The sequence below is a fragment of the Mastomys coucha genome, unplaced genomic scaffold (genome assembly GCF_008632895.1).
Source record: "Mastomys coucha isolate ucsf_1 unplaced genomic scaffold, UCSF_Mcou_1 pScaffold15, whole genome shotgun sequence".
Classification (NCBI taxonomy): domain Eukaryota; kingdom Metazoa; phylum Chordata; class Mammalia; order Rodentia; family Muridae; genus Mastomys; species Mastomys coucha.
Window position 1 is genome coordinate 115,142,487 of NW_022196897.1, and position 14,302 is coordinate 115,156,788.

Consider the following 14,302-nt stretch of genomic DNA (forward strand, 5'->3'; position numbering starts at 1 on the left):
GTACCCTTGGACCGTCTTTATTTATCCCTCCCTGGAACACTTCACCCACCATGTGAAGTATTATGCGTTATTCTACCAGCTCCTTGAGCACAGGGTCATGTACCTGGTTTGTTCTTCCCAGCTGCCACATCTCCACTGTCCAGTGTACTGCCCAGCACACAGCAGACACTCAGTGCATGCTGCTAACTGCATGAACCGTGAACGAATAACATCTGGATTAAAGCACCCAGACTGGCTGTTGTGATGGCTGGTTCATATCAATTATTTGTCATAATCTGTGTGTGACCCCAGGCAGGCTGTACCTTGCCCATTTAGTTTTACACATTTGCCCACGAATCTCAGTGGACTCACAGCAACCGATGGGTGAGCACAAGTGACTTTTATGTGGACGAATGTCAACTCCCCCACACTCAGGCGTGAGGGTAATGGGGGTAGTTTGGAAGCTCTGCTGAGCGCCTTTGCCAAAGATGCTATATATAAATAGCAGGTAGTACAATTATTCTTCTTCCTAATCTCCCAGTTCCTAATCCCAGGCAGGCCGGTGTCTGTGTGTGCGTGCCCCAGAATGATGAGCAGCACAGGGCAGGAGGCTGCCTCAGCTCTGACTCCAGCAGTAGGCCCTTCCTCCTCCAATCCCAGGAGGATGTTGGAGGAAGGTTTTCACAAGGCTTTAGTGGACACCATGGTCCTATCAGACATAATTTAAAGAGCTGGAGGCTCTCCCTGCAGCTAAAGCTCAGATGCTAGAACCAAGCTCTCTTTCTTGCCTAGTCCCCTGACTCCATATTCTCCTCCCTCCAGCCACCTCTTATTCCAAGTATAGTGAGTGGCCCCTTGAGTGTATCCATCAAGCATGGAAGGCCCTATTTGAGCCTTGCCTGCAGGGGTTCCTATTTACAGAGCTAATTCTCTTGGACTTCTGGGACCCCTCTCCGGACATACTGGCCACATATTGTTGCCTTTATCTAGCCAAGCTAACACATGTGTGCACTTGTAACACACGCTCTCTATAAGACCTCCTCTGTTCATTCTTTGTGCTTGTCTTTCACTGCATCTTCTCCCAGACTGAAAGTGAGTTCTTGTAATCCCCTAGGTCCAAAGAAATACAACTAATCTTCCTGCTAGGGCTGCCCTGTGGTCCCTCAAGGACTGCTGCCTAACACTTTCTCAAACACTGTCCTTGCCCTTGGTGCATGGTAGGCTCTTGTCTTAAAATGCAGTGCAAATATCAGCTCTTGTAACTCTCCCAGTGGCAGTTCTGGGTCGTCGCTGCTCATGTTGGCCTGGTCTGCTTTAAAGGAAGCAGAGACACAGAAACAAGGTCTTTCTCCACATCTGCAGCTTCTCAGACCAGGAGGAAAGATCTAAGGTTTGGAAGCTGGGTCCTGGGTTCAACGGCTGCACCCTGCCTGCCTCTCTGGTAAGAAAGACAAAACAAAACAAAAACAAACAAATAAAAAACAACAAAAGAAGAAAAAAATAAACTAAAAAACTCCCAGGCTTTTGGTCATGGGTGCAGAGGGCTGCGTGTGTGTGTGTATGTGTGTGTGTGTGTGTGTGTGTGTGTGTGTGTGATTGCATAAGGCACTTTCTACACCATTAGGCAATCCTCCTCCTTCTCCTCTGAGCCTAAACATCCTCTTTATTAAGAGGATGGGCCAGTAGGGCCTACCTTGCTTCATTATGTCCCTCAACCACCATTGTGGGAAACAAAATCGGCTATCTCTGAACTTCCAACTCAGAAACTCTCTAGTTAATATTAGAGGGTCTTGATACCTCTTCCCTGCCTGGGTGCCCAGTCTTCTGTCAATTGACCAAGCACCCAGCCTTCTGCCAATTAACCAAGCACCTGACCTAGCTCAAGGAAACCCAGAGCGAGGGTACATTTTGCATCCAGAGGCTCTGTCCTTTGGGATTGGCTCTCCTTTCTCTCCTCTTTCTCATTAGGGTCACTATTTTGCAGGCCAGGTCTCTCCTAGCACAGTGCTGCCTCGGTCCTCTCCAACCCCAATCTACTCTCCCTGATAGGTGGCCTCTGGTCCGTCTCCTCCCTAGGGCCTAGCCCTACCCCTCTCCTTTCCCTGCCACAGCATTCTTGCTGCTCCTCTCCCCCAGCGCGTCTTTACCAAGAGGCACTGAAGTCCTTCCTACACACACGCTATTTTTGTACCATCACTCTCTCCTTCCTCTCCCCCTTCCCTCTGCATTAACTTCCTGCTTTTGCTTTACCTCGGGGCCAGCTAGGAAAGATTTGGGCCCCTAGGACCCACGCCCACCCGGAGGCCGACCTTCGGCTTTGGGACACAAGAACAGGGCCTCTCGGGGAGGGGCAGAAAGCAAACCTCCCCGCCCCCCTCCACTCTCCACCCTTGCCAGCGCGCCTGCCGCGGGTAGCCTCTTGCCCACTGGAGACAAGGACTGGCCGGGTGAGAGGCCGAGACCAGGGGGCGATCGGCCGCCACTTCCCCGGCCCACCTTAAGAGGACCAAGTAGCCAGCCCGCCGCGCCGACCTCAGAAAAACAAGTTTGCGCAAAGTGGTGCGCGGCCAGCCTCTGGGCAGAGGGAGCGGTGCTTCCACCGCCTGGCAGCCCTGCGCGTGGCGGCGCAGGTCCGAGCGGCTGGCGGGGACCCGCACGGGCAGAGCGGGCTCGCGCAGAGCCGAGGCGGGCGGCGCAGCTCGCGGGGCGCACTGGGGCGCGGGCGGGAAGGTGCGGGCGCGAGGAGGGGGCGCTCGGCCGGGCCGCCCTCGCGCTGGCCTCGCGACGGCTCCGCGCAGCCCGCACTCGCTCTGCGAGCTGTCCCCGCTCGCGCTCGCTCTCCGCGCTCCGTCCCCGCTCCCTCTCCCTCTTCCTCTCCCCCTCTTTCCTTCTCCCTAGCTATCCGCTCCCCCGCCCCCGTGCCTCTGGCTCTGCGCCTGGCTCCCTCGGGTCCGCTCCCCTTTCCCGCCGGCCTGGCCCGGCGTCACGCTCCCGGAGTCTCCCCGCTCGGCGGCGTCTCATTGTGGGAGGGGGGTCAGATCACCCCGCCGGGCGGTGGCGCTGGGGGGCAGCGGAGGGGGAGGGGCCTTAGTCGTTCGCCCGCGCCGCCCGCCCGCCTGCCGAGCGCGCTCACCGCCGCTCTCCCTTCTTGCTCTGCAGCCGCGGCCCATGGAGCCCGCCGGCCCGGCCCCTGGCCGCCTAGGGCCGCTGCTGTTCTGCCTGCTGTTCTCCGTGTCCTGTTTCTGTGCAGGTAAGCACCCTCGGCTTCCACTGCCACCCTCCCCAAGCTGCGGGCTCAGGCCCCGCACACTGCCTCTCAGCTAATGTCGACAGATCCCTGTAACGAGGGTTACAGATGCAGAATTAAGGCCCAGAGAGGGTCAGCCACTTGCCCAAGGTCACATAGCCTAGGCTAGAAGCCGGGTTAGAACTCTTCTTAACCGGATCTGCCTGTGGACTGTGACTGGGTAGCCCTGCGCTGGGCTGCGGGGGTATAGGAATGAGTTGGTTTACCGAACCCCTTGCCCAACCTGAGTCGGGAAGCAGGCTGGCAATTGCTTTAGGCAGTAGGGCGCCTGGCTTCCCCATATGCCTCCTTGCTAGACTTGATTGGAGAGAGGGATGGGGCAGAGGTCCTCGCGTGCTGCTGTGCTGTTGGGATGGGGAAAGAGTGAGCTTTTGCCCTAGTACCAGAGCAAGCAGGCTTAGTGTATGGAGGTGGAGACAGGAAGAGAGGCCCGAGTAATCCACAGACCCTTGGGAGACACAGTGGATTTACCTGTGGTGGGCACAGCCCTCTCTGGATGGTCACCTCCTCGCTACCCCCCCACCCCCGCCGCCTTCCTTAGGCAAGCTTCCAGTAGCTCCCTGCAGTTCCAGCATGTACCTGTGGCTCTGAGCTTGTCTTCTTTGTTGGCCTACATCAAACACCTGGCTGTCTCCAGCAGGAGGGCTCTGAAGGCCGGTTGGCCAAGGAGTGAGGTCACCATTCAGGAGAGCTGCATCTTAAAGGGGTTTTGCAAAAATCCTGGGTCTCTTCTGGAAGGATATGAAGGCTAAAGCCATAGCTGGTGAGGGAGAGAAGGGAGCCTTATTTCGTGTCTTCTTGGATCCGTGCTATGGACATAAGGGTCTCTGTACAACCTTCCTTTTGCGGGGAGGTAAATCCAGTCTCAGCACCCCGTCCTCACCAACATTTGCCTAGAGCTTGGCACCTGATGACAGTGTAGAAGGAAGAAGAGAGAGTCAGCCTCAGGGAAAAGAGGACCTCAGGGTGGGAAAAGTGGGGTGTCCAGGAGCTCTCTCTGGGCTGCAGTGCCCCCTGAAACCCAGGAACCCACGAAGTGCTCCCCAGAAAGTGCTCCCCATGAAGTCCTCCCCACCAACTGCTCCCACCCCATTCACAGTTTTCAGTTACCCTTGGGTCCTTTCACCACCAGATGATGAATTCACCTCTCTCCTGCGGTGGCTCTGAGGTCTGGTCTGCCTCCTCCTCCTGTCTTACCAAAGTTCCAGCCCTACCCTGTCATGCTCCAGGGCTTGGGAATCTACAGGCATCTCTCTGAAGTACAGAAGGCTGGGCCCAGATTAATATCTAAATGTTTGCTCTAGACCTTTTTCTGACTAGGGCCCTGTGGCCCAGTCCCCGGCAAATGAATAGTTAACAAGTGTTCAAACTAGCAGTCTGCCCTTCCTGGGCACTAGAGGGAGGGTGTGGAGGGGGGCAGTGGAGAACTACAGCACCTTTCTTAAAGCATTATCTATCCCCCCTTCTCCACCCTCATCTATAAAAACAATCCATAAAATAATAAAGATTGGACCTTCCGTTCCAATCCATTCAGCATCAATGACTTGAAAAAGTGGGAGCAGTGGAGGGGCATAGATTAACTTCATAGTAAGTCAGCCTTGGGAGGTGAGAATGAGATTCTCTGTGAGGAAGGGAAAGTGTATGGCCTTTGAGTGCCAGCCTCCCAGAAGCCCACACATAGTCCCCTGGGGCTCAGCATCAAATCCATGTGTTTGCCCCAGGAGGTACTTCAGCCCCTACTGGACTCTGCCTCCCTTGTCCAGGGCATGGAATTTACAGCACACAGAAGAGGTGGGACAGAAGGACAGACAGGTAGAAGGCAGTTGTCCAGTTTTCTAGGAAAATGGATTTGTTTGTGCAAGAAACCCCAATATTAGCTTAGAAAAGACATCTTGGATTGAATGACTGCTGTCTCTGGCAGAACTGTCATCCTGGGAGGTGTCATGTGATCGCTGGGCTTCACAAGATCACTGCTTGGGTGAAGGGAGCTGGTCATGTGAATTATTGCCTCCGGGAGGCAGGAGAGGAAGTTTCTAAAGATTGCACTCGACAAATGATGCCAAAGGAAAATTCTAAAAAGATTCTGGTGAAGTCACCACCGTGGGTTCTTGCAGCCTGTGTAGGGGCTGACCCTGCTATTCTGAACGATTGAGATCGAGATGGTGGCAGGCCTCACAGTCAACTACAGGATGCTCTCCTGGCCCTGGCTGGGTCCGAGCCCTGGGATGGACCTCTTTGCCCTAGTAGGCTGCATCTGAGGGAAGTTGAGGTTCCAGCTTAGAAGAGCAGTGAGCCCTGTGACCCTTGGGTAGGCAGTAGCTGGTGGCGCCTCTGCTCTTTCCTAAGCACTGTAGCTCATCTCACTTCCTCTTTCGTAGGAAAAAGGGGGTGGGAAGGGAGCTATCTGCTATGTCTAAGGTCCAGAGGCTTTTGGAAGGCTCATTGAAGGCTCAGTGTTCTCTGGGTGCTTTGTGGCCATTAATTATCCCTGTCCCCATCCCATGGGGACACTGAGCTGATTTTTAAGGAGTCCTGACTGTGTGTTGAGAAAGGGAGAAGAACGCATGTTTATTGAGTAGCTAGTGCATTTCAGGCCTGGTGCTTTGTCTGCACAATCTCATTTGCCAGCAGTGTGCTGTTTGGCTCTTACTAGCGACTTTCAGATGAGGAAAACTGAGTCCAAAACTTGTCCCAGGAGTAAGTGTTAAAGGAGCCGGGATTCTGGATCTAGCTCCTGGTGAGAGGAATGAGTGACTTAGGAGTATGCAGCCCACATTGCTATGGCGAGAAGAGCCACCTGAGGCTTAGCCGAAGGGTTACAGGGAAGTTCTTGTAAGCAAAAGCTTTTGGTCAGGTTTTCCCGAAGCCCACTGAGCGAGCGTGGTAGCCTCTTGGCTTCCTGGGGAGTGATGTGGTTTAAACAAGAGGCCCCATCTGGGCTGGTGAGCTCTGGATTCCCTAGCACTGGAACGGTTCCTCCCTGCATCTTGCCCTTTGCAACAGATGGAGAACAGTGGGCGAAAGGAAGGGAGTCTAAAAGTGCTGAGTGGATCCCACACGCACCACCTCGCTACTTGCAGAGCCTGCATGTGACAGCGTGTGACAGGTTATTTCTTATTTGTCATCATGGGTTGATGGAAGAGGACCCTCCTTAACTGTGTTCAGACTCCTGGCTGTGGACACAGCCCTGACTATGTCACCATGTCACAACCCAGCTCAAAACAGGTGATGCCTTGGACCAAGTTTCCTATAAGAAAGAAAGAAAGAAAGAAACAAACAAACAAACAAACAAACATTTTCCAGTAGACATACATGTTCATATGCTGTGAGGTAAGAGGACTTCTTCCCTGCAGACTGGTTGAGAGCTGGTTGGCCACTCATACACACCCAGAAGTCCAGGGGAATCCTATGTGGGAGACCCCCTGGCTGCTCCAGTGTGTTCTGAACAAGAGGCTTTTGCTTTACACAATATCTGTTCATATGCAAGCTAACCCTGTTTGGCTGTTGGACAAATCCACGCCCCCCCCCCAGCCTCTTATCTCTCTACTTTGGCTCCTGCTGTTCCGCCAAGATGACCTTTCCTGTACTTCCTTGCCTCCCTTGGTCTGAATCGCCATCCCTCCAGGTTCCCTCCACATGCCTCCTGCTCAGGGGAGCTAATTCCTCTGACTCTCTCCCATGATTTTATCGGTTCCTCTCTGAGGCTACTTTATTACTTCTCCTTTGTTTTGTGACTGTGTGCGTTGCGTGTTTAACTCTCAGGTCTGCTCCTGCAGCCTCACTGACTATTAGCTTCCCCATGTACACACAACAGTGCCAGGACCCCCTGGGAGGCAGGCCTGGTTCTGCCACCTTCTCGAACAATTTACTGAACTTCCCTGGGTCTCCTTTTCCTCATCTATAAACCAGAGATGTCATTAACAGCTCTTTCTCAAGGAGTAAGTCAATGAATGCAAATTGAGATGATGTTTGGAGCATGCCTCGTATCTGTAAGCCATCACGCAATCACTGCCTTATGCTTTGTGACTTGCTCATCCTGGTACCTGTTCTCTATCATGCTGCCATTGTTTTATATTGTTGGACCTGCTCATATCTAGAACTGGAATGGACTTTTGCAAAGCAACCAACCTAGCATGTCTCCTGCACATAGTGGGCGCTCAGAAAAACGAGGACCACGGGTAACTCCGCATCAGTGTGACTCAGAGAGCTCTTTTCCCCTGAAGCTTTCTCCTGGGGGATGGACAGGTTGTGAGGAAACCAGCTCTACAGTCTAATTGCCTTGTTAGTGCCAATGAGCTGTGGACCCAACCTGACTCTAGGTGTCTCCCTCTGGACTTGCACGTCTGGAATTGTGGCTTCGCAGCCCTGGAAAGCTGGCAGGGGCTGCTCACTGTGCTGTGGGATAGAGGGCTTAGCACAGGTCTCCAGATCCAAAGTCAGGTCGGGCCAGGCCTCGGAGGGAGATGCCAGGCCTCCTACGATAAGTGCGGACATTTTTAAAATGGGGCTGGACATTTCTACTGTGAAAGCCAGAGTTCTGAGCTCTGTGAGCAAGTGCTAAAAATAATCATCACAATCCTGGCCTCCAAGCAACTGTGTGTGATCCTAGTGGGTCTCAGAGCTACCCTGGAGTATGTACCATTGATGACTGATCATCTAACCCCTTGACCAGTGAGGAGATGATGGCTCAGCAAGGTGTCTGCATGGGATGGCCACCCAGATCAATCAACCTGAGCTTCAAAGCCTGTGCTTTAGATGTCTCCTTGCTTTACTTGACAAGCAGGGAGGTTGAAGACCAGGGCTTTTGGCACCCTGCTCTCTTGGGGCATCTCTTATCTAGTTTTTATCCATCAGTGTATCCTCCAGCAGATGAGGACAGCAGATGTTTCCAAGATGAGCTTCCATCCACATGCTGAAGAGGGTCTGTTAAGCTGTCTGATGCTATTTAACTGTTCACACGGGCTTCCTCGAACCCTGGCAGGATAGGTCTTCCCTGCCCAGTGGCTTGCCAAGCTTTTGGTCCAGGAAGATGTGGAAGAGCAGAGGCAGAGGTGGAGAACGTACAGCATGGTCTTCTGTGCCAGCAGGGTTTCCTGGCACATCCATTTGGGTCTCCAAAGCTGCAGATCAGATCAGCAGCTGGGGACATGCAGTGCTGGGGTTGGGGGAGAGTGGATGCTGGAGTGAACAGCTGGGAGACACGGCTAGAGTCAGTGATGGCCATACCAGGAGTATAGAGCCTTGGCCCAGTTTCTAAGCCAGTGGTCCATGTCTTCTAGAACTGGGAGCGTAAGGTCACAGAGAATGCTCTGTGTACCTGTGCTTGGCACAGAACACATGTTGTCTTCCCATATTCTTTCACTTTTGGAAACTTCAGACATATGGAGAATGAGAAGGACTGGTAAATGACCCAAGCTTTCATGCTGAGGGGCTTTCTGTCATTCTTGTTTCTCAGTCTAATTGGGTGATTGGAGCCAGCACAAGGAATCTTGCACAGTGAATGTTGGACACAGCCATTCCTCACGGATGCTTAAGATTGCATGTCTTCCTTTGGACGGTTATCTAACCCTCACAGAGAGCCAAATAGCATACATGTTACCCATTGTATAGGTGAGGAGACTGAGGCTCCTGAAAACCATGTTGGGATTTTCCCAAGCCATTCAGCCAGAGAGAATTAAGGCTAGAACTGAAGCCAGGGTCTGTCTACTCTTGACTGCTGTGCTTTTGTTATTAGGGTCATTTTAATTATAAATATTTATGCAGTATTTTTGAACATTGATAGATGCCAGTAGATTGAATGGATGCTGTGTGTTTCGGGAGATGCTGTGTGTACCTGGAGATAGGACTGTGAATGAGGTAGGCATATCCCCCTGCTCTCATGGAGCTGACATTCTAACAAGGAAGCAAAAGCAAACTCAAGATGATGTGTTGTCTCCAGGCCACTTCTTCCAGTGCTCACTGTCTCGTTCTTTCCGTCCTAACTCTCCCAGCTAGGATACAGGCTGTGTGAGGGTAGTCACAATGACCTGGGCCTCCTGGGACCTTAGCCCAGGACCTGGCCCACAGTGGGTGGGTTAATCTACATTCGTGGAATAGAGGAATAACATGAATAGGAAAACCTCATTTTAAAGGGGAGGTTTAAAAATGATGTTGTACAGGCAAAGACTATTTCCCCAACCTCCACCAAGTTCCTCCTCTGGGGCTCAGGCCATGACTGCTACAGATCTCTTCCAACATGCTGAAATCCCAGGAAACTCATGTCAGTGCAGCTGAGTAGCCCCAGAACTTGTGATTAGATTGCACTGTACACACCCTCGCACTACAGACTCCACGGTGGCAGTGACCTCCCAGGTGCTGCCATGATGGTGTAGCACGAGAAGAACTGAGCATTCCAGGCCAGATGTGGTTAGGAGGACCCCATTCCTGTCTGACTTCCATTCTGTTAGTTGGTCTGGTGGGGAGTAGTGAAGATGGACAGAAAGGGTGAGGGAGAACCTTGCTGCCTGGACCATGTTTTTGTTCTCCCTGTCCCCATGGTGCTCGGGAGTTGGGTGGTGATAGACCTATCGTGCTGGGTCCGTGCAAAGGCTCCATATTTGAAGCCTGCCTTGATCTGTTCAGCTTTGGTGATCTTCAGGTGCCTTTATAGCCCTGTTATATGGTAGCCTCACCATGTGCTTTTGGCCTCCAAAGGGCAGGTAGGGACCCCCCCTCCTCCACTGAGCCCCAGTTTTCACTCTAAAGGTAAACTGAAGGCTTTAACGGGTCTCTCCAGGGGTGGCTCCCTGGCCAGCTTCTTTGGCCCAGGAGGCCATGCATCAGGTACCCTCTGTGCACTCATCCCTGCCTGACAGAGGGCCACATGTCTCCTGTCCTGCTTTGTGCTCTCGTTCCCGTCTGCCATCTGGAAGCTATTCTCACACTTCTCTCCTGCAGAGGCTGCAAAGGGTTAAGAGACCTACTAGCCGAGCTGGAAAAGCTCTATGAAAGGAATCAGTGAATCACATCAGCTTAGCTGGGGAGAAATCCCATCCGGAGACCGTCTTGTGCGGGCTCAGTGCCTGGTAACCACGGTGGATGATGTTTAATAGGTGTGTGTTGCTTTTAGAGAGGTCTTTAGCCTGGCCAGGGAAATGCATACATATCTTTGGCAGCCCGGGGAATGTAGAAGTCTGAGTTGAAGGCCACATCTTGAGAGAAGGACCAGCAGAGGGTTGTGCTAGCTCCCAGGCTTGAGGGCTCCATGTGTCTCCTCATATGGAGGAAAGACTGGTAGCAGCAGCTGTCATCTTGTGGGGCCTTCTAGTCTGTCCATAGGCTTAGGAAGGCACGCCACACCACGCAGCATGGTGCTTGTTTCAGAGCAAGTCAGGACTGGAAGTTGGGAGAAGGCCAATGGGTTCCTGACCTCTACCCTCACTTCCGGGTGGGAAGAAGGCTCTTAGGTTGCTGAGACATCACTCCAGTGAATGTGGCAGTAACCACTTCAACCTCTCTCAGCTACTTCTGGTCCCCAGAGATCCATTACAGTTCAAAGGGCCCTCACAGTACACATGTGTTTGCAGTTTCTGTGTCCTATCCCTTTACCCCTCACCCCTGCCCCTGGGCAAACCACTGGGCAAGCCACGTGTGTTGCTCTGTCACCTTCAAGTTTTGTCTGACCCAGCTGATGCTCTTCCACAGACCCTGCATGTGCTGTCTGCACGGCAGATTTTTTAGGTATGTTAAGGCAGAGAGACTCGGTAGCCCCCCCCCACCCGGCCCCCAGCTGAAGAACACAGTCATCTCTTCTCTCCTTCACCTTTAAACACCTGCATACATGGGAGTCACTGCCTTCATTGAACACATGTTCTCCTGGTGCAGTGCTAAGTTCTTTAAGTGCTGGCCCCTTCCATCTGTGGCATAAACCTAGAATCAACACCATCCATCCTCACTTTACAGAGGAGAAGCCAGAGGTCCACAGTGGTTAGGATGCTAGTTGGATTCTCATGAGTAGGAGGATGAGAACCCAAACCCAAACATAACTTTTAGCAAATGCCAGGTACTGCTCTAAGCCTGAGAAATAAAACAGTCTCCACTCTTAAAGAACTTACAAGTCTAAGGTAGAGGATCGGACACTAAGAACATTAAGTAAATGTGCAGTGTGTTAAGTTATAGGTGATACTTAGAAAAATCAACAGGGCAGAGTGTGGAGAGTATTGTTTCATGCAGGTGGCGGGGAAAGTACCAGATAGGCCTGTGCGAGGAGACAAGCCATGTATGTAGATATCTAAGGAATGAGAAATAGACAGATGACCTGGCACATGCAGATGCTCTGCAGTGATCAGAGAATCTGGTCTGATTGCAAAAGAGCAAAGACATGGGGTCCTGGAGGCCACTGTAAGGGCCCTGGGTCTCAGTGTATGAGCAGAGAGCAAAGGGGAGATCCCCTTGATTCAGGCCTAGAGGCTGCCTTGAGCATGACTTGTGGAGAGATGAGGTGGAGACAGGGAGGCCACGGGTGGGGCAGGGGATGTGAGGAAGGCAGAGTCCATCCACAGCTTGAGACCCGAGCCAGCAGAATTAGCTAATGGGTGGAGTGTGCAGCCTGGGAGGGAGGGATGAGAAGCCATGTGGTTCTCCACTCTGCTCTTCACCACTGAGCGTGTGTTTTCAAGTAGGAACAGGACAGGATCCCTGCTTACAGATGAGGAAAGCTGCTTGGCCAAGTCACTATTCTGGGGACAAGACATACAGGCCTCTAGCCCCAAGCCAGAGCTCACCACTGTCTGGGTGTCTTAGGAGTTTGCTGCCTCCCAAAGAGGCCACCAGGGATGTGGCGCAGTGCCCAGTCCTCAGAGATGCCTGCGGTGGAGATAAATCGGAAGCCCTTCCTGTTGACCAGGCCTCCTGTCTCTGACTCCGATGCTTTAGGGTGGGGGGTAGCTCCTCCCGCACCATCCGGCCATGTCCACCCGGCGATCTGTCCAGTGGTGTCAGCAGAAAGTCCAGTGGTGGTCTGCCCCCCCACCCCAGTTGTATATTGGAAGCCATCCTCCAGAATTCTGGGTTGGTCCCGCTCCAGGCTAGTCCCATCCCAGTTTGCCGGGGTCCCAAAGACTCTGCTCTGGTCCCAGACGGCAAGACCTTTGCCTCACCTCTGCTTCTTTACTCATGTGGCTTCTCCTGGAATGCCTGCCTTTACCCCCAACTCCGTCAACCTGGCTCAGAGGCTGCCACCTTTTAGGAGGTCTTCCTGGATTCAGCCCCTTTCCAAGACCCCACCCCCACCCCAAGCATCCTTTCATGACGTGTATTACCGACGTCTAGTCATTGCTTGTGTCCTGGATACCCCCAGAGTAAGCTATTGAAGGATAGGCCCACCTTCCTCATTTTCCCATGGCATCTAGGACAGGCCCTGCCAGTAGCGGAAGCTTTGTAAGCGGAAATAGATGAATCATTGGGAGGAAAACCACTGACCAGCCACAGCTGCCAGAGCCCTAAGCTTCCAACTTTGGAGTCCACGTAACTCTACACAGTGGCAACCCCCTTTAGAATCCAACACCAGCAACCTCATGTCCCTGGTGGCCGCAGAGCACACGTACTCTCAGACTGTTAGTACCTCCTGCTCAGGGCGGGAGCCTCGGCTGAGCACTGTGCAGAGTTTGCCCACTGGGAGTTACTAATGCTCATGACAGAACCCTTCCTGTTTCCCTCCTCCGATTCCACTCTATAACGAATCTCATTTCACAGCTTCATCCGAGCCAGGCATGATCCCAACTTGCTACACTGGTAAACATGAGTACATGGGTGCATAGCATGTTCATAAACAGCGACCCCTAGGTGGCTCCCTGCGCATGTGCAACACACACACACACACACACACACACACACACATCCTTACCTGCACATGTGCCCACCAGTACACACACATGCACGTGCACATATACGCCTGTGCACACATGATACACATATGCTTTTTGTGCACACCCTCCCACTGTTCATACTTTCACCTTCAGATATCCCTCCGCAGACTACCCACAGTTCAGACAATCTCTTCCTGGGGTTCACATCGCCATGCATTATTTGCTCACTACCCACTCCCATTTGAACACACTGTGGTATCCACTAATATGTCTCTGCACACATATGTCAAAATTTACATATGGCACCCTGCTGTGTTCATAGAACCCTATGCACCTACCCTGTCAATGTGTGGATGTTTGTAGATATACACGTGTGTCCACCCTCAGTGTATATATGTACTTTTTCACGTACACTTAGCTTGCATTCACATCTTGTTTGTGTGTGTGTGTGTGTGTGTGTGTGTTTTGTGTGCACACGCGTGTGTGGTACTGGACACTAAATGCATGCTGTGAAGCATTCTACCACACCCCCAACCCTCCATAGTATTTCATAACCCTCCATAGTATTTCATTGTACAAGTACTTGTACCACGAACTTTTCTACCCAGCTACCAAGTCACTCCAGAAGGTGTAGGCAATAGCACTGATGAAGCATATGTTGATTAGGCTTGCCTTGCAGAATATCTGAGAGCAACATGGAAGGAGGGAAAATTGTTTTAGCTAATGGTTTCAGAGAATAGGTCCAAGGTCACTCCGCCCTGTGCAGAGCATCATGGCAGTGGGTGTTTATGACCAAGGAAGTGCCGTTGATAGACAGAAGACAAAGGAATGCTGCTCTTGACTGGCTCTGTCCACCCTCCTTTTCCTTTGAGTCCCTAGCCCGTGGGGTAGTGTCACCAGCATCCGAGGATGGATGGGCTTGCTACTTGGTGCTTCTTGTCTGGAAATGTCCTCATTCGCACACCTGGAGGTCTGCCTCCCAGCTCTGGCAGTGGATTCTAAATCTAGTCAAGTTGACAGTGGCAATGAACTGCTGCGAAGTGCTAGAGGGCAGGTGATGAAGCATAGGTGACAATAGTGACCTGAGGGAGGGGTGGCCTGCTGCTGTGGTGGTGGGGTTAGGAGGGGTGGCCCTGCTGCTGTGGTGGGGGTGAGGGAGGGGGTGGCCCTG

General features: G+C 52.5%; 1 protein-coding gene across 7 annotated transcripts in view; it reads left to right on the plus strand.

Annotated features, from left to right (window-relative positions):
- The first annotated feature begins 2,228 nt into the window (after positions 1-2,228).
- LOC116090918 (tyrosine-protein phosphatase non-receptor type substrate 1-like) overlaps positions 2,229-14,302 on the plus strand; it is a 41,229-nt gene continuing 29,155 nt past the window's right edge. Inside the window, exons 1-2 of one of the 7 annotated variants that reach the window (XM_031371878.1) lie at positions 2,229-2,426; positions 3,139-3,229. In XM_031371878.1, coding sequence (XP_031227738.1) covers positions 3,148-3,229 — 82 coding nt within the window. In that variant the 5' untranslated portion in view covers positions 2,229-2,426; positions 3,139-3,147. Of the gene's footprint in view, positions 2,610-3,138; positions 3,230-14,302 lie in introns of all 7 variants that reach the window. The other 6 variants (XM_031371875.1, XM_031371877.1, XM_031371876.1 and 3 more) reach the window with 6 other exon arrangements.